The 25120-nt window shown below is 35.6% G+C and overlaps 2 protein-coding genes across 3 annotated transcripts in view; both read right to left on the bottom strand.

The window, feature by feature from the left end:
- LOC109057293 (period circadian protein homolog 2-like) overlaps positions 1 to 12174 on the bottom strand; it is a 368217-nt gene extending 356043 nt beyond the window's left edge. For both annotated transcript variants that reach the window (XM_042718956.1, XM_042718952.1), the window contains exon 1: positions 11982 to 12174. The gene's annotated coding sequence lies outside the window, so the exon portion shown is untranslated. The remainder of the gene's footprint in view (positions 1 to 11981) is intronic.
- LOC109057331 overlaps positions 1 to 21803 on the bottom strand; it is a 28324-nt gene extending 6521 nt beyond the window's left edge. Inside the window, exons 1-3 of the mRNA XM_042719180.1 lie at positions 21469 to 21803; positions 21268 to 21362; positions 21000 to 21115 (exon numbers count right to left, since the gene is read on the bottom strand). Coding sequence (XP_042575114.1) covers positions 21000 to 21115; positions 21268 to 21362; positions 21469 to 21763 — 506 coding nt within the window. The 5' untranslated portion in view covers positions 21764 to 21803. The remainder of the gene's footprint in view (positions 1 to 20999; positions 21116 to 21267; positions 21363 to 21468) is intronic.
- Between the last annotated feature and the right edge of the window lie 3317 nt (positions 21804 to 25120).

Raw genomic sequence — 25120 nt, forward strand, 5'->3', positions numbered from 1 at the left:
TTTGGCAGTGCCAACTATGACCGTCTTAATTTTCTAGATTTCTGGGTCTTTTTTAATAATTTAAATTTAAACATTTTATTATTTTATTATTACATTTCTTCAAATAATATCCGCCAGTAACAGGGGGGTAATATTTTTAATCAAAAAAGTAATTTTTTCTTTTTTTTGTTCCAAATTAATTTCTTGTACTGAAAAACCTTTTAAAAAAAGGGGGGGAAAAAGAAAAAAAAAGTTTAAAAACCACAAATTTTGAAAGCTTATGCCCTGAAAAAAAAAATTCAAATTTTGGCTTATGAGGAGGAAAAATTTTAAAACATTCTAAAACATAACATTTTACACTTTTAGCCAAAAAAAATAAATACTGAGCTGAAGTCCGGAAACCACTGGAAAAAACAACAACCAATCTCTTTTCTTTATTTAAACACAGCCAGGCAAAGTTTTAAATTATTTGAAATGCTACAGTTGCCCTTTCCCGGGGGGGTTGTACTTTCTGCTGCTTTTAAAAACTTATCATGTTTTCATCTCTGAAAATAAGTGCAAAAGTAGTAGATCCGGTTTTGGTCTGCAAACTGAAAACTTGAAATACACACCAAAATTCATCAAAAATCTTGGTGTCTTTTTCACGAAAATTTTTTCCTGTTGCCTTAAATACCCAAAAACAAAAGAGGGGGAACAAGGGTAGAAATGAAAAGTCAAGTACTTAGGGGACGAAAAACACCTGATGTTGTGAAAAGCTATTCAAATCCGGGGTCTGCAGCATAGGGCGCTAATGACTAGTTCAAAATTGAAAAAAAAAAAACCGCACCATAAGATTAATTAGAAATTGTGCAATCCAAAATTTTGTTGTCAGTACGAAATAAATATTTAACAGTACTATACTGTTTAAAAGTACAAATATTGCATGAATCTGTAAATTGTTTAAAATCATTATATGTGCTGCATGCAAATCATTAAAAAAATAATAAAAAATAATGCTATAAATAGTTAGAATAGTAGTTAGCAATAGTAGGCATTGTCAAAAGCAGATAGCTAACTGTGCAAATATATTATCTATCCACCATCAAGTTCCAAAAAAATAAAAAAAAAAAGGCAGTAGTCCCTGAGAGGTCAAATGGGTGCAAATATATTATTTAAATTCTTCTTTAAAACACATGTTTCTGTTACAATCCTTACACCATTTTAGCAAATATTAATTATGTTTTAACTAGACATGCTTACACCTGGCTAGAGATGCGTTTATGCTGAAATAACTATTATACTAATTGTTTGCATTTACGGAGTTGGCTTGTCCGTTTTATGTTTCACGCTTCAAATTATTTTAAGGGAACATAAGTGGCATTGATGCTCGTTGGCTTTTGCAATGCATTGTTGGATTTTTCAGGAGCGAAAGTTCCAGTGCCCTGGAAGATTTGCAATTTTTTAGCGCCCCTACCCCCCCCAGAATAGCCCCCCCCCCCCGCCTTTTTCCTCCCCCGTTTAAATCATGACGACTGCAATAGCTTGGCTGACATCAATAGCCGCTGTCAGACCACTACTAAGCTAATTAAGAATGCCACCCAGGGCACTTTGAGGGCCACCCATACATAAAATATATCGAGGTATGTAATAAATGTATCGTATATACCAACAAAGATAGATGGTGAGTGTTGTGTGCTCACTTTGGGGGTGTCCCAATGTCGTACGCTAGAACCTTCTACAGCTAATGCATATAAGTACCCCACTAAGAATTATACTAGTTGCTACATACTTATTTGGGCACCACTGCGAAGTCACAGACAAACAGATGATAACTAATGTTAACCTTTTGTGACTTCCCGATGACTCTATAGTCCGAGTCCTTGCTTCGGATGTGTTGGAACTCCCAGAAGACTCGTTGCCAGTGCGATTCATTTCCTGACCGTAATCCATTCCCATTGGACTCCCTTGGCCATGGGAACTCAGTTCCACTCCAACTGGACCCGACTGCTCTTCACTCTCCACATTCCTCATGGGAGGGAATTTGCCATCTTCCGGGCTGTTTGTGAGTGTGAAGCATGAGGGTCTTGGCTGCTGCTGCGCTACTCATACGCCCAGCCAAGTTCGCCCCACCTCCGCGAAACTACTCCAATACTATGCACTTAGCGTCGACAATTGAAACTGCATCCAGCTGCTTCATTCTGCACCTCCAGGGAGGTAGAACAGGTACGGTTTGGATTCCCGAGTCCTCAGACATCGGAAATGTTTTGTAGGAAGTGACGCAAGGCGACAGAAGATTACCCAGTCGTCATGGTGCGGGCACAGGAGATGGTAGGTAGACGACACTGGCCAGTGTATTTCTACGGAAGAGCACAGAGACAGAAAATGAGTCCAATCGTCTGAAATTTTCCATCCTAAAAACAAAAAAGCGGCCCTGTCTTTTGACAGGTGGAAGGTACGCTCTACTGACGACGGACAGTTATTTGGCGCGACGTCAAAGAAACCAGGCAGGGAGTATGGATAACACCAACTAAGTTGGTATGCGCCCCAATCGCGCCATATAGGAGTACGATACCTCTTCAGTTTTCCACCCCCCCCCCCGTCCCCTTCACACAAAGGAGACATCGAGTTGAAACAGTCAAACTCACATCAAAGTGAGGCAATCATCAGCACATTTCGGATCCACAATCTATAGGAAAACAGGCCAGATCTACTGTCTGGCCCCAGAGACGCTAAAACTGATCTGCAGTTCAAGGTGGGCATCACTCTGCGTCCCCCTCACTGTGGCTGTACAGTGTCCTTTAGCCCAAACAGATTGTGGCATTTCGGCTTGCAAACACTGAACTCCTTCAAAGCAGTAATCCCAGCACTCCATAAGTGCACATAAAAGAGGCAGGACAGCTGTCTGGACACACACAACAGGACACCTGACTGGTTTTCATCCTCTTAGTGGTGAAAAAATAAAAACTGTTATCCCTTTGCGATCTGAAGAAATAAAATAGTCCGCCTGACCAGAGCCAATTTGCCTGGTCACCGGAACTGCGATGCGCCATATAAAGAAGGCCTCCCTTCAGGTTTACTGATTTGTGACTTACCACTCTTTGACCCAAACAGGATTGTATAGGGATTGACAGAGAGTAGAGTACGTTAATGGATTACCGTCTGACCAAGACCTTTCTAGATTTACCATGCATGGCTTGTATAATGTGTTTTATTTCATGCCTACGGTAACTACAAGTGGTTACTTGGCATCAAAATGGTAAGTTCACTAAATATGAAAAGTGCAATCAATTCACAAAAAATGTGTGGTCAGTTGATATAAAATGTCACGCGGAAAGAATTTGTTTCCTAAAAGAAATTGCCGGTTTTTGTTTTTTGTTTGTTTCGTTTTTTGCACAATTCCACTTATATATTGTGTGATTTCTGCAGAGAAATTTATATACATTTATTAAATTCTTAAAACTTTGCATATTTCATTTTTGTTTTGGGGGGCGGGGGCACAAAAGAAACAAATTGAATAGAAATAAAATTATCATATCTCTGTTGTTTTTTTTTTAATACGTCTCTGATGCTCACCGAGGATGCATTTTTTTGATCAACGATTCAAGAAAGAAACGGGTTATATTGTGAAATCTTATTGGCTACAATTTAAAATAACGGTGTTCTATTTTAATATACTTTAAATATAATTTATTTCTGTAGATGCAAAGAGTGGATTTTCCTTCAGCCATTGCTGCAACTCTTCAGTGTCACATGATACCTTCACCCAATCATTATAATATGTTGATTTATTATTATGATTTATCTAAACAATTATGCTGCGTTTTTATTTAATACTTAATTTAATTATTCTTATACTTGTTTCAGGATTCTTGATGAATAAAGAGTTAAAAAGACCATACCCCCCCCCCCCCCCCCCCAGCCTTTATCAAAATAGAAATATCCTATAACAAATAAATTACACTACTGTCCAAAAATCTGGGTCAGTACAAACACTTTGAAACAGCTCAAAATGTTTTCCAACACTGATAATAAATCAGCATAGTATAATGATTTCTGAAGGATCATGTGACACTGAAGACCAGCACAAATTTTGCCAGCACAGTAATAAATGTATTTTTTTATATTTATAATAGAAAGCCGTTATGTATAAATTGCAATAATATTTTACAAATTATTTTCTATTTTACTGTATTTTTGTCCAAAAAAAAATACAGCCTTGATGAGCTAGCAGCACAAAAAAAAACTTAAAAATCTTACTGATCCCCAAACTTTTGAACACTATGTAACATTATATATATAATCAATGGCAATGAACATTTTGGAATAATACCACTGAATTATATTTTAAAAATGCATCAGTTTTTACTTTAAATTTGATTGGATTAGCCACAATTATTTAAACATATGCTATAGCTATTCTAAGTTACTTGGTTGCTGGCCAAGTGTAGATGGCTGCTCTTTAATATCAACTTTTTTTGTCCTCTTGAATTGTTTGAGACATGTTTCCTAGTCGTTTCTCACGTGTAAATAAAGCAGTTCCTGCCCACTGTATAAAAGTTTCCTGCAAAAATCATAATGGCATGTACGTCAATGGTTAAATTACTTGCTTCACTACCCAGCTCACACCTGTTTGAATTATTAGCACCAATGAGACATAATTATGTCTGGCTGAGTGCCTACTGTAACCCAGTAACCTACAGGGTGATGATGACACGCCACCACTAAACCTTTGAATTTCCAGGTTTATATAGTAACGCACTGGTCAGGCACTGTGACACTGTTAATCGCAAGTCACATAAACTTATGCAAACCCAACGAAAACGTGAAAATATGGCTTTCAGCCTTTCAGTTGTGTGAATCTTTAACTATAACCTTGTAACCCTAGTGAAAATTATTACTTTTGTCCTTCTTATAAGTCATATCAGGTGATCTAGAGATGTGACCTTCAATTTTGACACATTATTAGCCATTAATGTGAACTTTATTTAAACCCTAAGGGTGTCTTCCTGTGATACACTCTACCTGGGGGGCATGAAGCAGAACACTGCATTTTAATATAATTACAGCTGACAGACCTATATTGATATCTCTTCTAATACAATCATATGGTACTATTTGGGGAACAGGGCACATGATCTGCAGTGAATGGTAGAAACTAAACAGAAAAAAACATTTGAAACACATGAAAAAAAGGTAACTTTTACTAGACCACATTTGTTTATATGTATGTAGCTATCACATTAGATTAACTTTACAAAGACAAAGTCCACACTATCTTCTTATTAGTATGCAAGTATGATTTTCAATTATATACATCACATTTACATTTGAACTGTTGCATTGTTTAAAGACACACGATTCAAAGCGATCAATCCACCCAGTATTCAAAATCTTACTTTACAAGCCAAATACATGTACTCTCTGGCCTCTTAAGCAAAACTTTGCCTGCTAAAAATATCATGTCTAAGTCCAATGCCACCACTATTAAAACAACCTATAGTCAAAATCTCAATTCAGCATTTGTTTTTTCAGGTCACTTGACCTCAAAAGACCAACAACTGCTCTGTACTCCATAGTATTATGGGGCGTGGCTGAATTCAGTTGTGTGTCTATAACACATGAAACACAGAATCAAGAAAGATAAATGGGGACAATAACAGCTTTCCATAAGTTGAAAAAAACTTAATTATACAGTTTAATTATATAGGTCTGTAGCAAAATAATGTATTGCAAAGTATATCTGATCTTCAGCATCTTTCATTATATTCTAAAACGACTTGAAACGCATACATTTAATATTTTCTCTCTGTAACAAAAACACATATTGTAATGTTAACCAAGTAAAGATCAGACCAAAAAAAACCTAAAACTAAACCTAATTATATAAAAACATGAACCACATAACCACCTTGCAGGCAGTTTTAGAACTCAGTATCAAGTTAGAGTCATTTATGTAATTGAATGTGTAGCAAAAGCACATGGACTACTTGTGTTATATGTTAGAAGGACTTATATAAAATTTACAGACAGTTCTGAATGCAAATAGTTCATATTCTTCAAATGTTTACATTTTAACACAATTAGAACTAATTATGTGATTATCTTAAATACTAGGTCTATGCATTTTTTGTGCTGTACAATACTTCTCAGACAGAACACTTAGATCAAATCATACTGAACTTTAAGCATTAGAACACCAGAGGATGCACTTCAGCACTTGCATTTGGCATCAAAACCAAAAGTGTGTATAATTTTAAAGTATATGTATATTTCAATTGTAAACAAGACATTCACAGGGCTAAGAAGACTAAACGACGTGAGATGTAAGGTCAAGGTTTAAAGCGGTTATAAAGTAAGGTAAAAAAACACATTGTAAAAAACTGTACACCAATGTGATTTTTTTAATGAACTATACCAAAAGACTACAACAAATTAACACACAATGAGCCTTTAATGGTGGTCTCAGTTCTAGTTGGAAAATGTTTTGACTCAACTCTCTTAATGAACCATTACATTTGATATTAGCCACTGGGTTCATCAGTCCTGAAAAAGATTAGACCCAGCGATTGATGTGTGTTCCGTGATGTCATGGCGAGAATCCTGTGCCATCAGGTCATGGATTAGAAATACACTATTTAAGAGTAGCATGTGACAGGAAAACTGTTCTTAGACTGTAGCTGTCGCTACACAATCTGCTGACACACATTTGTGCTTTTGGACCTTGTTGAGATTTTGATTATTTTTTACATATTTCATGAACTTATATACAGCCTTGTTTTGTATACTTTAGTTTGATTATCAGTAGAGCTCTCCAATTCTTAATAAATGGGGTGAGGAGCAAAAATTTAACCATATTCAAGTCTTGAGACAGTTTTCACTGCATAGTCCTTAAGGAAAGTTTATTATTTTCACATGTTTTTAAGTATTACCAATTTACAAATTTAAGTGATTTTAAACAGTTTAAGTGCAAGAAGAAATGTCCATTTGTCAACCAGTGCACATGTACCAAATTGAATCATTTCATTTTCTGTGAACAGACAAATAAGGCCCCATTTACACTGCATGGTTCAAGTGACCCAATTCCGATTTTTTCCTCTCATGTGGCACAGATCGGATATGACCGGGTGAACGTGTAAGCAGTAAAAAAAACCGCATGGATTCCGATTTTCTCAGATCGGATTCAGGCCTCATTCATATGTGGTAATAAATCGGGATATGAATCGGATACGTGCATTTTGCGTGTGCCATGTAAGCAGACAAATCGGATATTCCCCAGTAAAATGCGAGTCGTACGTCATTAAAAAAAGTGACGTCAACTCAGGTGGACACCACCAACTGAGATCACATGACTTATTATAAGCGCGATGGAGGACGAAGGATACACACAGTGGAGCAATGCCAAGGTTTCATGTCTTTTAAGTCTTTGGGGCGAAGAGACAGTGCAGGCAAAAATGCAGGGGTTGTTAAAGAAATAAATCCGTGTTTGAAGACATTTCACGAGATATGGGGAGGCACGGTTTAAGCGCTTTTTTTTTTCTCCGCCGCGCGGTACGAGACCAATGTTTTTGCTGATTTTTTTTGTTGACTTTTCAAAATATTGTGGAAAGCAAAACACTGTATAATATTATTTGCATCTGCATCCATTGTATTTCGTGCTGTTTTACTTCCATTTCCGGGTCAGAACGTCTAAGTTTGGTAGTTTCAGCAGTGTAGTGTAAATGCAAAAATCGGATACGGGTCACTTTTAAAAGATGATGTAAGCGGGTCGTCAAAAAAATAGGATATAGTCAGAAAATCGGATTTGGGCATCAAGACCTGCAGTGTAAACGCAGCCTAATAGTATTACTGTTTACAGTAATAACGAAATATAAACAATTTGTGCTGTGTTGCACATCATTTATTAGAATGAGGTCACACGTGCCAAAAACAACAAAAATTAACTATTTGTTGTTTTTATTATTAACATCGTTGTTTAGGGAAATTTTATTTATTATCTGTATTTTGACCTATTTCGGTCAGTGAAAACTTTCATGCTCATGCTCAAAAGTCACTTTGAAAAACAATAAGCAAGCATAAAACTACCTGCACATGGCTTAATTAAATTTTGACAAGCCAATGTGACTCACGAGAATTTATGTAATGATGTAGTTGCTTGAGTGTCGCCTAGCCTTATATAATGCTAAGGTCTTTGTGGTAGTCATATTCCAAAGTGTCCTTGTAAACAGCTGTTTGGTAATAATGCAGGCAGGCAGCAGGCAGCTAGCTAACCAAATCTTTCCAAGAAGACACATGTGATTGGGGTTACACAAGAGCAGGTGTGGAGACCTCCAGATTAGATTGTGTGTCTCATCCTTCTGCTAAACCTAAATTCAGCATGTTTTGTTTACTCTATGAATTACCACAATGCACAGCGAGTATTGGAGATCTTTGCTCCTTGGTTCTAAAGGCAACACCTTTAAAAAGGTGATTCAGACAGGTGAGCAAACTAATACAATAACTTCGGGAAGTGTTTCTGGGATCTCCAAATCAAGAGTGCCTACAAAGTGAACAAAGGCCAAATGTTTATCCTGGTACCCACTTTAAAACAAAACGCAACAAGCATATCCAGCCCCAACTGGTTCCAACCAGACCTTTCTCTCTCTCTCCACCCAAGAAAAAAGCACTCCATCAATCAATTACTTATCTACACTCCAACTCAACTCCTCTACCTACACCAACTCCTCTACACCCTCAAAGGTGAAAGTGGCAGGGCCAGGTTAGTAGCTGGAAAACCCCTCAAGGGAAATCAGAACTGCGTTATCTCAAAGCTCATACGCAAAGATTTCACTTGCTTTGTGTGGGTAGGACCCATTTCAGGAAGAGGTTACAGAGAAGTTACACACTGATAAAATCAAAGGCAAAATCAAAGTTTGCATGCCAAACACTTGTAATAGTTGAAAGTTTGCCACAAATGAAACAGCACTCACTTTAACTGCAATGATATTCTTCACATGGAACCACTTCCAGATTTACAATTGTGCAAATAACCTAAAAGTGCACTCAATAATTTCACAACCAACAAACGCTCCTAACTATTAATTTATTCCATGATCAAAAACTGTCTGATAGGTGGTTAAAGAGATAAAATAAGCATTATTCAGCTGATGACCTGCTTCCATGTAGAATAAAATGACTTTTTAGGCTACAACATTTTTAGGTTTTAGGACAGCATTCTTCATATAATGTGAATGTACACAACTGTGTCTAATAAGAATTTACATAACACTAAAAAAATGCAATCACAAAAACTTGCACTAAAACTGTAGTTTAAAACAATCACTTACTCAGCATAATCTAATTCCATGACTGTCCTGTTTCTCATCTACTGAACCACTCAACAGACTAAAGTTTAAACTTGGAAAGATAATATCAACGAAAGCTTTGGCTTGATGCACTGTGCGTGTGGCACTCTGCCAACAATAGTGTGTTAATACATAAAAATGCACCCGAGGACAGTCTTCGTGCGTCATCACTTCCTACCCTCCTACTGCCTCTGCCGCAGCAGCCAATCCCATTTCAACTTCAACAACGACCCGTTTGGCCCTCCAGCATGTATTTAAAACAGCTTTATTTGAAGAAAGCCATTGTTTCCACTCACACAGATAATGCAGCCCTATTTTATTTCAGTTGTTATAGAGAATCCGTTTCAGGTGCTATCCTTAATAGTAGATGCTAAAATGAGAATCTATATCTTATCTAGTATTTTAAACTGAGATTATTTGTGTGCCCAGCTACGGTTAGGAGCAAATGATGTGTTGAGTAGTTCCTGATTACGTCAGTACTGCATGCTAACCATTACTCCAGCATCTCTATGTATAAAAATAGATCTAACAATTACGTGTCTGTAGTTTTTCATTTGGATCAAGCTGTGCAACATTCACTGTCTTGGTCAAGAAAACAGATTAAATACAAGACAAACAAGAAATTTGATTCCATTTAAAAAAATGCAGCATCTGCAAAGACTATAAGCAGTTATTACTTTTTATTTATCCTGTACACTTTAAATGGAATAAATCACAACACAAGCAAATGAAAATGGCAAAATGTATGCAAATTAGCTTATACTACACAAAACATTTTTGGGAAATGATTGCAACAACGTATGAGTCAGCTTTGAGAAAAAGACCAGGGAGACAAATATGCTGAGAAAAGAAAGACCTCAGCTGCCTATTTTTTCTTTTAAATCACAAAATAATCCTGTATTATTATCACCCAGCTCTTTATATAAATTTGGATATATAAGCAACAAGCTGAAAATTAACAGCATGATTTTCTGTAAGCTGCTTTTAAATAATGTGCTTTGTGTAAAGTGCTACAAAAATAAATTTTGACTTTTTTTTAACAGTTTGTTGTATGTCAATGCACATGCAAGTTTATGTGCTCGATACATTAGAGGCAGATAAAGGTATCTGGAGCACCTCTTGTAGGAGTAGGTCAGTTTTAATAACCTGCAAACACCCCCTCCCCACCTCTGCATATCTGACTTCAAGCTCAACTACCAGCATACGCTGCAACATAAGTGGACAACTGCCAACTTCAGGCTATATTTACCCTTTTAAAATCAATTTAAAAGCAAAGCACAGTCAGAAATAACAATCCAGTCATCCACATGTTGTTCCAAACCCATATGGCATTTTTGCTTTTGTGGAATGCAAAAGGACAGTTAAGCAGATGGATATTTTCAGTCACCATTCACTTTTATTGTATGGCAAAAAGATCCAATGAAAGTGAATGGTGACTAAGACTGTCATTCTGCCTAACATTTCCTTAAGAAATACATATAGGTTTCCTTCATTCTTAGTTAAAATGATCACATAGTGGCAGTGAATTTGATTTAAATTTTATGTATTAACATGAACTAAAACATGCAATAAGTGCTTCATTCATTGTCTCATGCATAAGTTTGAACTATGCATCAGAGGCATGTTACAGAAAGACATTATCTAACATACATGACTCTGCTCGTGACAATTATATATACAGCCTGCAGTGACGCATAACGACCACTAACAGACCTATACAGTAGATGAGGTTGAAATTCATTCATTTTTGTTAGGGAAATGTGTGGCAAGCTATTTAAACATTTATTCTTTTGTTAACACTGTCGACTTTTATGTTATTAGAAGTTAGTACTAAAACAAACTATTAGTAGTGTTTTTTTTAAAACAATACTTTAAAATTACATTTTTAACTATTAAATGGTACTGTCACTTATTCATTAGAAACTATTACTTATTCGTTACATAACCAAACAAATATTATAGTTACTAAAATATTTACTAGCCATATATTTCAGTCATCCTATAACAAACTGAATAATAACAACACTTATTTATTGAACTATACAATATATATTCCAACTGTTACTAAGAACATTTTTAGTGTCTAACTGAATCCATACTAATTAGTATTCCAAAAATTGCTAGTAATGAATAGTTGTTAGTAAAAATGAAAAAGCTATTAGTTAGTATTTAATTTATTACTAGACATGTAAAAATAAGTACAAGTAATGAAAAAAAGTTCGTTTTAAGGAATAAATGTTAAAATGGCTTGCCATTAAAATGAGGCTAGTAGGCTGACTCATAACTAGGAGCGCTTGCCTCATACCTTTTGCAAAATATATTGCAGTCACAGTAAATAGGGTGCATTTAAATTTTACAAGTTATATGGCTGTTTTTGGTTGAGGTAAACAAGGAGGACAAAACTGTAGTGATATATAGGGCTTTGCTCTGGAGCACTGACCGGAGGTGACCTAATCCCTGACACAGTTATACAACGCCTAAGTTTAATACATATAAAATATCAGTCTTTGACACATATATGACCGAATCGATGTGTTTAACCTATGTAACCGTGCATCTACATGAACATCACTTTGTGTTCACGACACAAACTTGTTTATGAACAATGGTCACATTGCAGTCAATGGAATGTGTTATACAACAGCTCAACCTCCGGCTCTTTAAAACACGAATGTATCCTACCTGACAACTTAAACAGTCTTCCTTTTCGCACAGAATGGACGGTTTAAAGCAGGTCTCCGTCCTGTCCGGCCAAAAGTCCGGTTAAATAAGATATATTCCTGAAATTCCAGTCAAGCCACTGAGGCAGTTTGACACACTTCAGCGCTGAATGCTCTCTCACACCGCTGCCCTGGATCTCCCGAGCTCGCAGCATGACCTGAATTCAAGCTCCTCCCACCGAACGCTTCCATTGGCCGAACCCCGGTAATTTGCATGCGGCTAATGCGGAAATACCAGAAGCGCGCTGTGATTGGCCGAAAGGACCGCCAGTCTCTTTACATAAGTATTTCATACGTCTCACGTGGACACCCATGGCCAGTGACGGCGTGCGCTGCGTATGGGCAAATCACTAGTGAGAGAAAGCTGGTGAATGAGAGGCTGATGAGGGAAAAGAGTGTGGTTGGTCCGGGGAAGCCGAGTACGCCGAAGTGTTATACAAACGGTTATACAAGTGTGTGTACAGTCAATGTGGTCTCGCCCTGTATGCGCGAAACACGGCATGTGATGCTATTAGAAAAGCTTGGATGGACGTGCGTGATTGCTCGGAATCATCCAGTAGATACATTAGGGATTGTTTATTTGCAGTGAAGTTGCATTACTTTAGAGTAATGTATGTACATTTATAATATAACGAATAGTAACAATTTCCTATTCACTTCAGGCACATTTGGCATTTCATAACAGAACATCTCACATAACATAATACATAACATCTCATTCAGATGCTATTACACAACATCTCATGTATTTTATGAACCTTTTTTTTTTGCTTTTGCTTTTAATAATCAAACTGCATATTTTACAGCTGCAGTGTTAGCACAGGCATATTTTAGTCACTTTGCCTGCTTTGCAACAAATGCATTTCCAGATTTGATCCTTGTAGCTTTATACTCTCTATATAAGGCTGTTTCAGAAAGCACCTTGGATAAGTTTATTAGTGCACACAATAATAAACCAGTATGAGTGGGAAACACTAGCTGTTTGGACTCTCTCCATCACCATCTGTTAGAAGATGCATCATACTGTCTTTTGCCAATATTATAATGGTGTTTTCTTTTTTCTGCATGCATCTATTTTTACTTCAAGAAAGAACACAGGCAATGTTTTGGTTTGACCTGTTGAAACATCCATTTGCTTGATGGGTAAATGTTTTATTCTCTAGCGAATTGTGCTGATTTGTGATAGCCACAATAATGATTTCGAATCATATGTGTTTGCATAGCTCGTTATATTAGTACCATCTCCCTTTTAAGCAAAGTCACATGAGCAAGAGTGCTGTTGAAGCTACTGAGTATGGCGCAAGGCTGCAAGAAATCAGTGAGGACAATGCAACATTTCACATTTTAATACCTTTAGGTGATCAAGTTTAATAAAGAAAATTCTCAGAGATGGATGAGATGATTTCGATGATCTCTTTTTCACTTCCCTTCTCTCATACACACAGAGCTCTTTAAAAAACATCTCAGTAACACCAGATGGCATGTATCTCTTCCAATATGGACCCACAAGACTGCATACCAAATCATACCAGACCATTTCAAAGAACTCTCACAGATACAGCAGCACTTTCTTTCTGTCTTGTCACTCTTGTTTCTGAGAATATTAAGCAAAAACATAGCGATCATAAATCCAGTTGCTCTCTGCTATACACAAGGTCAGGTATTTTATTATACAGGCAAATACATATGAATAATTAACAGCTGATCATTAGTGTGATGCCTATATACTGCCAGCAGTTTCTGAGCACTAATGAACCCTGAAAGCCCAAAGACCATTGTATTAATATTTTAAAGGATTTGATCCAGTTAGCACAAAGAGAACATTGTGTTCTCCGGTGAAATTAAATATGAAATTCATATATTGAAAAATGAAATGTGTGAATGAGGCCTGATAGTGAGTACATGAGTAAATGGATTACATGACAGAATCAGAGACAGGAAAAAAAATGGGCTGATTGAGGATGCAAACGAAAAAACTCACTCTGAATGTTCAAGCGATTTAATAGGGACATGTGGGTGTTTGTTGTCCCGCCGGAAGCACTTTATGCCTGGAAAAAACATGAGTCAGTGAATTGAGTGGGACCCTCTCTAATAGTTCCACTTTTATCAGATCCTCATCAGATAAAAGCTGTTTATGCTGTGTTTGAGTGTTGGTTCTTTTGGGTTTCGTGAAATGCTGTGAAAGTGACGCATGTAACCGAAGGCCAAAACAATCCCATAACAAGGCTATCGAATGACGCATTATTGGAGCGATTTCCAGCAAAATTGTGCTTATTGTTTTATTATGGGGTACTTTTTTATTTTTTTTTATTTTTATTTTTTTTGCAGTGAATGACATTGCAGCATTACGTTCAGAACTATAACTAATGATCACAATGAAGTTGAAGTTTCGTTCTAATCGTATGAGAACAGAATGTTCACATCACAGCTGTACCATTTCAAAAGGTATACGCACCCTTTATTGGTAAATATAAGATACAAAGGTGTACCTTTTTAAAAAGGCAACTCTCCAGTGACAGCTTTTGTACCTTTCTTTCTGGGAGTGTGTGGAAAATCTGAGACCAAAAATTGGTTAAATTCATTCAGCATGCCTATTGAAAAGTATGAAATAGGTCAATTACACCAAAAATGGACCATAAGCATAAAAATGCTTTCACAAATATTATTACAAATATAGTAATGCATCATTATCAAAATAATCTTAAACCACACTGACAGTTTATTCAAATGCTCATAATAATTCAAACACATTTTGGATGTAAAACAGTCTGTGGGTCCTTTAAACTGTCTGTGAGTCCTTTACAATTGTATTGCCTATTAAATTGTCCATTAAATGTGAATTATTCCACTTTGATGTCCTACTTTGCACTCAAACTCTCACTCAATAACTTTTCTCTCTTTCATAACTATGTGAAAAGTTTAGCTGCTTGCTATATTTGTAATGCCATCTGTTTGGCCTAATTTGATCAAATTGTAAACTGCTATACTGAGTTCTATTCTCATGACATAAACTCTGACATGACCTCTCATCTCTTCCTCATTAAATAATAACACTAAATGATTTTTTACAAGATTTTACATTTTACAAGATCAGAAATCAGGTGAGATAAGACATGCTTCTTTTGTCTGTACTGTAAATAGATGGATGGAAATAACTGTGTTATTAAAAAGTATCAATACCTACCCTACCTATTTCAAGTACTACAGAGCTTCCAATTACTTTGGCCTTAAATACAGAAGGTAATCTTCCATTTAAAAGAACACATTGTTCATTGGGGAAAGTTAAATTACATCTTAGAGTTTTAATTTATTCTCCTGCACTGTATGATGACTCTTCAAAAAGCTATTAAACTTATTAAACTTCATTGCACATTGGGCACATTTTGAAGTCTCCTGTAGAAAGTAGCTCACATTGCTTGGCGTCCTCACCAGAATTTTCCACTGTCTGCTACATCTGTCTGGAAAAGTAAAAGGGGAGTTGTCTTTTGGATCTTGTCCTGAGCATTACATCACCAGCCACATATATACCCCAGCAGCAGACATGAGCCGGATGGAAAAGGTTCTGGCATGGTGCCCGGTAAAAGCGTGCTGTCTCAAACCAAAAACTCTTCCCTCAAACTTCCACCCCTCCTCTCTCTTTTCCTCCTTACAGTGGAATTTAGTATGGGTTAAGGAGAGAGCAGTGCCTGTGCTGCCATACATGGCCAACTGTGTCGTAAGGGGAAAGCTATTTTGTCTGCACATGCGGAGCAGCGCCATAGAGCTCCATGACAGAGCATTTTATGTATTGGGTTACAAATTGAAGGATATTTTTATTCCGCCACTGTTTTTGACAACAGAGTGCAATAGAAATAATCCAGGAATAAAAATCCTCCTCCTCAAAAAAAAAAAAAAAAAAAAAAAGATTTAAATGATTACATTCACAAGCATTTGCAGGGTTGTAGCTTGACATCATTCCCCTTCAGATATAGAAAACTGATTCCATTGATGAAAGTGTTAATGAAGGACACCAGGCAGAGAAGCATAAACAAGAATTAACTTTAAATGCCCACCTCTCTCCATGACGTAAATCCTTAAGCACAGAAGCGTGGGTTTGTTCATGGCTTATCAGACGGTGTGGAGGTTTGTAAAGTGTTTCAGGGAGACAACACGTTTAAAGTTAAAAATATAACCTCACGATCACACAACAACTACTATTTACTATTTTAGCATTAAGATGCTTCCTTATTATGTAATATGTCCAAATAATAACTTACATTTCCTTACAAGTCCCATAGCCTTGTCCCAGGGCTGCATGCAGCAAATCTATTTGCTAATGCTAAAAAAGCATCCTAATGCTGCTTTATTGAATCATCGCTGAAAAATAGCTTTAATAGGATTTTGGTACTTTAGGGTATAGATGAAGGCTTTGTAGCGTTCTTCTTGTCATGGCAACTAGATCTTTAAGTAGCTTAAGATGTTGCCATGTAACTTGTTTTGAGCTAATGAAACATGATTGGCTCACACTATGCTGAACTTCAGGTGTTGTTGTGCTGTGCTTTTGCATCTTTCCTCTAACGTGGATCTGTTTTCAGATGCATGTATCTGTGGTGCACCATTACAGGGTTTTTGCATTTTTGTTTTCTAGTTTAACGGAGCTGTTGAGCTCGAGAGGGACTCTTCTATTCAAAATGAACACATTACTCAGGGCTGAGAAGCTTTGACCTCAGAAGCATCCCAGTTATGTTGCGTTGACTTCTTGCCGAATGACTCCTGCTGATGTTGCTTAGAAACAGCCATTATGAGTCAGTGAATGGGCCCTGCTGATGGGTGAGCAGGAGCAGAAAATGAAAATCTTTCCACTTCCTAATCTATAAACTCTAGTGGCAGGGAAACATTTGCTTCAGACTGCTGGTAACTTCTAGATGTGGTTATTGCTGTCAACAAAAACTGTTTCTTTATAATCATCACTGTGAAAAAAAACACACACACATACACAGCTGTGGTTGCCAGATGGTAAAGCAAAGCAAAAATCAGAGTAAAGGAACTTACCAATAGACCATTAACAGGTTTTTATAGTAGCATTTTTAAATAGTTTTACTGTTAAAATTTCATTTTTTTAAGTTGATGCTTAAGCATTTTAATACACAGGTATTACAAATGTAACAAAACATCAATAATATTTGGCTCAAAGAAATAAACTGATAAAGAAATACATAAGACGGAGAGAGAGAGAGAGAGAGAGAGAGAGAGAGATAGAGAGAGAGAGAGAGAGAGAGAGAGAGAGATACAATATCTACACAGTGGTGCAATCTCTGCCAAAGAAAAACAAATATAAAACATTTATTACTTTAATATTTCTATGTGGAGAATGTGTCAAAAATGTTTTAAAGATGCTTTAAATGGTACTTGAAACTGGGGTACTTGGGAACACATTTTTATTTTAGAAAAGCATAACATGTTGTTCATTTATGTAAAATACTTAACTTAAACACATTAACAATCAGAACAATTGCAATATGATGTTTTAAGGGGTGATTTGAAACAAAAACAAAAAAACTATCACTATATAGGCCTAATAATAATATTGTTAAAATGTCAAATGTTAAATAAGATTAAAGTTGGCACAAAATTATGGTTTAAAGTTAATATACCTTGATGATGGATTTGTTTCTTACAAACATGCAGCTTTTCACTTCACAAGACATTAATTGATGGACTGGAGTCATGTGGATTATTGTGAGGTTTTTATCAGCTGTTTAGACTCTCATTCTGACGGCACCCATTTACTACAGAGGATCGACTGGTGAGCAACTGATGTAATCCTGAATTTCTTCAAATCTGTTCCCATCAAGAAACTCATCGACATCTTGAATGACCTGAGGGTGAGTAAATTTTTAGTAAATTTTCATTTTTAGGGGAACTATTTCTTAAACCTTGCCTTGCAAGCTCACGTTCATCTGCCTCCACTTTTGCCCACATCTCAAAATCCAGTTAACAACCAATAAGTCCCCATCCTACATTTTTTCTTTTCTAATAAACCTTTTCACTTGGATACACGTCACAACACAAAAGAAAAGATCTGTCGCCACTTCCGTTTCATTGCACCTTGGAAACTCAAGGGGGCCTGAATGTAAAAACAGTCTATGACTAACTGTCGAGAATAAATGCAGTGCTTTCCTGTGATGAATGATTTCATGGATCTGAGCTGATGCAAAAGAGAGATTTCCCCTTTGGAAAATTGATGCTCATGTAAAGTCATTAGGGTCCAAACACCGAGAGGTGTTTCTGCCTCCCACATATATGAGCTGGCGGAAATGCATCACAATTTCACCCACTTATAAATGCATGTCTTCTCACCTCCGCTGCGCACAGACACACATGATTACACGCCACCACACTCTTACTGGCACACACCCACAGCACTGGCAGCCTTCGTTTGCCCACTGAATCATCACACAGTTTGTAGTTTTCATGTCGGTCAAGTCTCAAGTGCTTTCTAGTGATTTAAAAAAATATCAGTAATATTTCTGCTATATATGCATAGAAATGCATATATCATTGACCCCATGACCTCACGTTTCCCTTTTTTTACTTACATCATATTAGTCCAATATTATATATATATATATATATATATATATATATATATATATATATATATATATATATATATATATATATATATATATATATATATAATATTGCATATATGGTGTGATTATTTTATATATTTTTTTTAATCTGATATACAATCAGATTTTAAAAATTCTAGTGTCAATGCGTTTATTAATAACATTTGTATTCTTAAAAGGTTAAAAAATTATTTTTACACAGAATTTAAGAAAAGCTTAAATAAATACATAACTTTCTTCATTTGCTATGTCCCCCTTTTGCCTTAATAACACCACGCACCCAAGCTGGCGTGTACAGAGTAATCATTTGATATTGACGTCAAAACCTTAATTTGTTTTAACATTTTTGCAAATCCTAAAACATGTTTATTTTCAGGTTTATTAGAATAAAAAATACCCAATGTGGCCTGAAAGTCCAAGAAACTTAGGCAAACAAGTAAATTAAGTGCAAGCATCAATCAGATGTCAGCATGGTAGAACTGAATCTCCTGCGCTATCACGGTGGAGGAGGGAGCTTCAGATTCCCACATTTGTGAACACACTTGGAAACCACACACGGTGTGACTTGACGCAGATGGTGGGCAGGGTTTGTTTTTTTAAAGTCAGAATGCCGTATTATGTGCGTCACAGACACATATATTTTCGATTAGGCCCACAGCTGATATGTCTTAAAATTGCATGCCATAGCTTTTTGATAATACACACGACAAACTATTACAAACATACTGATAGTATTTACTCAGTATGACACCCTAAAGCTTTTTGGCATGAGGTATATTATTGTTGATATAGAGCACTAATACGATATTGTGAGAACCTATGAACCTATGACTGTAGAATTACTGAAGGTCAACTCTCAAAAGTAAACTTAACTGACTATCCAAATATATGATTTTAAAGTGAAAACAATAACTGAACAATCAGCAATTGTTAAAGACCCCATTAAATGATTTCACAAGTGCATTTCTCACATACTGGACAATCAAAAAAAAAAAAAAATTCTTGTATTGGTAAATCTTGATTTTCAGTTATAATAATATTAGCCGACTCTTAAGCCTACTTTTAAATGGTCTGAATACCCAGACATTTTGAAATGATTGTCAATGGAGAAAACCAGATGGACAGCAAGGGCAAACAGGGACATGCTGCAAAACACTTAACTTTGGTGGCAAAGAAGTCCCTGAACAAGATGAGCCTAGCATAAGCATTAAATAGCATAAGCATTAAAAGCCACAAAAGTCTCTTTTCTTCAAGGTCTTTAATGCACCTTAATTGCATATCATTATTAGGTTTATCAATATTGTATGTCATTATGTTTTTATATTCGTAACATCAGCACACAAACTATTTGCAGGGTTGTGAATGAAACCGATTCTTGGGCTGTGCTGCACTCTAGTGGTAATGACGAAGCGCTACAATATATTTACAAAATAGGCGGTGAAAAATATAGGCCTACTATTTCTCTCTCTTTTTTTAAATGAATCATTAATTAATGTTTAACATTAAAAAAAAAATATTCCGTTGAGTTGTTTTATAATAATACCTCTATACACGTGAATCTGTAAATATTACAGATCAGCTGAACCTCTCGCAGGGCCGTGGAGCGTAAAATCTGTGTGATGGCGCCCTCTTCTGACTGATATGGATTTTGTCCCTGAAATATAACTCAATTAACTCATAACTAGGCTACTTATATGCATGCTAATTTTATTTTGCAATATAACGAACGGCTGCCTGTACATTACCCGGGTCTTTCTACATTTGCGGTTTTTTAACTCAATTAACTCATAACTAGGCTACTTATATGCATTTTAAAGTAAAAGTGTTCCCCTTATGGTATTATAACAATGGATGTCACCCTTTTGCAGGTGCATGGTGCATGGCAAATACATATAAGTACATTTTATTGTTTAAAAAAGAACAAACATTTTGGCCAGTTCTGCCTCTCGTTTGCCACTCCAGTTAAAATACACAGCAACTTTCCAAAGAAGGAAATCATTACATGCACATAAATACACATCGTTTGGGAATAGGGTTAAAAATTACAAAATTAATTTTAAACTATTAAGTATCAATACACAGTTCAAATAACTTCCGATGCTGCTGTTGATTAAAATAAATAATTTCAAAGAGTTGAACCAAAATGTATTTTTTTTTAAAAACAGACAAATACAGATAAAGGTTTGACTACTTTTAATTTAATATAGCCTATAGAGGCATTTTCTAACAAAACCATTTCTATGCAATATAGGGATAAACCTTAAGTGCACACATTATGTTATAACTCAGCATAATAAGAAACTGTTACAATAAGATTATACAAATGTATTCAAAATAAGAAAAAAAAAAAAAAAAAAAAAACCTACGGAGTATCCAAAGTGCAAGTGTTATTGTCACTGTTTTTCCTCTGTTTTTCCCGCCTTGTGAGCCACCGTATTTTGATAGCATCGCCAAGCCCAAGTTTGTTCAATTTATCATTGATCTGAAGGAGAAAAAAAGGACTAACATGGAATAACAAAATCCTTTATGACAAATATATTGTTAAGTGTTTTATATATTATGTATTGATGACAATAAAACATGAAGCATTTCACAGCACACAGACATTAACATTAAAGAAATCTTGTTTTTTACCTTAGCTAACATCTTCACCCTAATTACAGGGTCCTGGGTGTTCACTTGTCCACCAGGCTTCACCTGCATTCGCAACACCACCCTTTTGCCTTCATCTAAAGACACAGACAAATACAAACAAACATGCTTAAGAACTTCAAACAAAGTATCTTTAGCTTTAATTTTCACAGTACATTTGCCTAAATGCAGAGAGATACTCACTTCTGCTGCAGTAAAATGAAAATGGCATTTCGCAATCTTTTTTGACCCGTTTCCAGGAAAAAATGTTTAGTGCGAGACAGTCCGAGCTTGTGCTGTGAGTCGTGGTATTGTCACTTTCCGTAATGTTTTGTGAGTCAGAATAGTCTGATTTCATATCATACCCCCCTATCCATGCATAACCATAGGCTAAAAGAGGACGAGAAGCTTCCAGTTTGACTAGATCCTCCTCACTGTACACAAAAACCAGATCTGTGTATGTCTGTTGGCAGTAGCTCTGAGCCTGCGACCAGCTCATTAGATCTTCTATATAAAAGAACTGCTTAGGAAGAAGAGAGTAACCCCCAAAAAGACCTGTAAGAGAGAAGAGGAAGCAAAACAACATGGTTAAATCCATTGCACAGAATCTGGCAAAAAGACATCCGGTTGCACCAGCTGTGCCTAAGTTATCCCTTTGCCTAATTTTGAAGCAAAGGGGCAGTAAGTTACAACTTAAGTTTAATTTTGCAGTGCACTATTAAACTTTGTTGAAACATAACTCAAAATTTAAACCTCCAATAAAACAGAAGATTGACTGAATTACGTCAGTAAGCTCTCATTTTACCTGATAGACTCTAGACATAGAAAAAATAATTAATAACCTGCTACTAATTACATCTTCAACCGTGTAATATTATTACGGTACTATATTCCTCTTTCTAAAAAGTAGTGCATTACTTCTTATTAATCACTTTCTACATCCAATAGCAACCTCGAACATTTGAAGAATACAAGAATAGACATAAAACTGCTCTTTTAATTATTTCAAATAAATAATCTTTAACTGCATATTTTTTTTTTGAATTGATCAAAGAATTCAAAGGGAGAAGTTTACCTTAAAAACATGCATATTAACATTAGACGTTACATTTTAATGTTAAATCCACTATTATTTATATTCAGTTTTTCTACAGTCTATTCAGTAGGCTATTTAATATAATTACATCAGAAGTAACTGTGATTAAATTACAGAAAAATTAAAAGCAATGCCTTAGTGCTCTAATTCAATTACAGAAATTACTTAGTTTCAAAATACAGTTTATAAAAGCTATTTCCATATAAAAATACCTAGGGTGTTATTTAATTCATGATTAAGCAAAGTTGTATTTCACTGAATAAAGTACAGTTGCAAACTAGCTAGTAGGCTAAGCTTCTAGTTTCGGCTTCTAGTTTAGGAACGTATGGCACAACCCTAACCTGTACACAATAACAAATGTTATGTTACCTGAGAGGAAAAACAGCAGTGCAATTGTCACATTCATGTCTGCAGCTTGTGTTTGGAGTAATTGCGTGCATGTGTGTTGATTGTATTTATGTTGCATGTTGCAGTGATTGGCTGACACACATTTGCATCATTTGTGTTCATTTGAATAGGACCTTCACATTGATCTTGCACACACACACACATACACAAAAACGTATTTGTTTTTTTCTTTCCACATATGTTCAGATGTTTGTTTGTGTAAATTTAGACTAGCGTATCCTGATGAATATGACAAAAAATGTGTGTGCACTCATGTGGATGATCTGAGCTCAGGTGTGATTTAAGGTAATGTTTTAGTTTAAGCGAAAAGCAAAGGTTCAGTCCAGTCTTTTAGATACATCACAATGAGCCAGATACTAATTTTAAATGTTGATTATCATATGACGGCCAATAAAATGAAATTGTGTATTTAATATACTGACTATTACTGTACTTAAGGGTACCCAACATACTGATTTTCTATAAAGTAAGAAATTGCACCAATGTCAGTTTAAAACATAGCAAACAATAAAACTAATAATACTAATTATGAGGACAGCTAATGTATGGATTGTCAGAACCCTATTTTAGACAACGGTATGTATTGGTAAACAAAAATGTAAAAAATATGGTTCTATATTTTATTACGAATTGCAACTAAATCTCAAGCAAAGAAAAGACAAATAACAAGATTTACACTGAGTGGATATAATTAATCTGTAGATTAATCTGATCTAAGCAGGCATGCAAATATTTGTTCAATATAAAATCTCAATATAAACTGTGACTCAGATTTGTTATGTAATTTTGATATTAAAAAATGCATTATTTTTAAATTATTATTGGTACTATAGGTTACTGTCTGTAATGGTGCTTTTTGATATGTAGAATGGATCCTTGAAAAGTGAACATTATGAAACTGCAAATGTGACATTTGTTAACTGATTTGTGCCTGTTTGCATCTTTCTTGTAATTTCACTGAGTGGGTTATTTGGTTACATTTCACAATAAGGTTACATTTGTTAACATTAGTTAACAACATAAAACAAAGCACAGCATCAGGAACACCAGAAACGAGCGGAGCTCACACTTGTGGTCTGTCTGAGCTCAAGATTTACTCAGTTTAATTTAAATTCCCTGGTTTGCTACTTTAATACATTCTTAAAGGTTTTTGAGTGAGCATAGAGAGTTCAGGAGAGTTCACACAGATGGTTTTGAATAGGTCGCAAAGTCCTTCACAGATGTTTTGTAAACAAAGTTACAGTAGCTACTTTTTTTACAAGTCAAAAGTGGGAGTGAATTGGCACACTTAAAAGGAAATAGCATGTCTGCCTTTGCTTATGCACAGTCTATGTGTTACTTTTGTTATTATGTATTAGAAAGTAAACATAACAGATTTGCAGTCTCTAATATATTTTAAAAGTTCGTAAAAATGAAAAGTGCTATGTCAACTAATAAAAAGATCTTAATAAAGTGCAAGCATGAGAAAAAAGAAAAATATCTGATTGTTCATGATAGTGAGTGTTTTGAAGTTTTACATAAGCTGACAGATATTTAGGGAGATTAAAGCTCATATCAGTTACCACTTTTTGACGTAGCTTATGTTATAACATATTTTGCTGTCACTGTGCAGCCCCATGCTGTTCAGCTTTACCCTTATCTGGGAGACCAGCAAAAAAAAAAAAAAAAAAAAAAAAAAAAAAAAAATTCAAATGAAACTTGGATGATCATGCATGTCTTTATGTGCCTCAAGTATTTGAACACTTTCATCAGCACACTAACATATCAAGTGTAAAAACAGTAGCATCAACATGATGAACTATGAGGTTTCTTAAATATAATACTTGACCTTAATGTTCAAGACATAAGAAAGATCACATCTCAACAACCACTTAGTCATGCAGGTTCATGCTTACAGCATTAAGACCTGTTGCTTAAGCATATCTTTATTTAATAATCACTCTAAATAACAGCACCTACAAAACGGAAAAAAAAAGGTTAATGACAGACAAGGATCATGCATTGCGCTTTCCATTGCAGGACAATCTCACTCTGACAGTCTGCTTTTTAATTAACTCATATAGAGAAATACAATGCAAAATCTTTAAAATATAACACATAGAAAGCACACCGGTAAGCATCAATTACACTGCATTGCGTTTTACAACCACTAGATGCCACCAAAATCATCTTGCGCCGCGCGTTCATTTTGCGCAATAATGCTTCAAAGCATTACAAAGATATGGTGTTTGTTTTCTTTTCTTTCTTATTGTTTTTCTGTTTTCGTTGTTGGAAATGCTGATGTGTTACTGTTTGGCATTTCAAATTGCTTTTAATAACTTGGCTGACGTGCTCTCAATCAGCTGATTGAAG

Source organism: Cyprinus carpio, chromosome B2 (assembly GCF_018340385.1).
Source record: "Cyprinus carpio isolate SPL01 chromosome B2, ASM1834038v1, whole genome shotgun sequence".
NCBI classification, from domain to species: domain Eukaryota; kingdom Metazoa; phylum Chordata; class Actinopteri; order Cypriniformes; family Cyprinidae; genus Cyprinus; species Cyprinus carpio.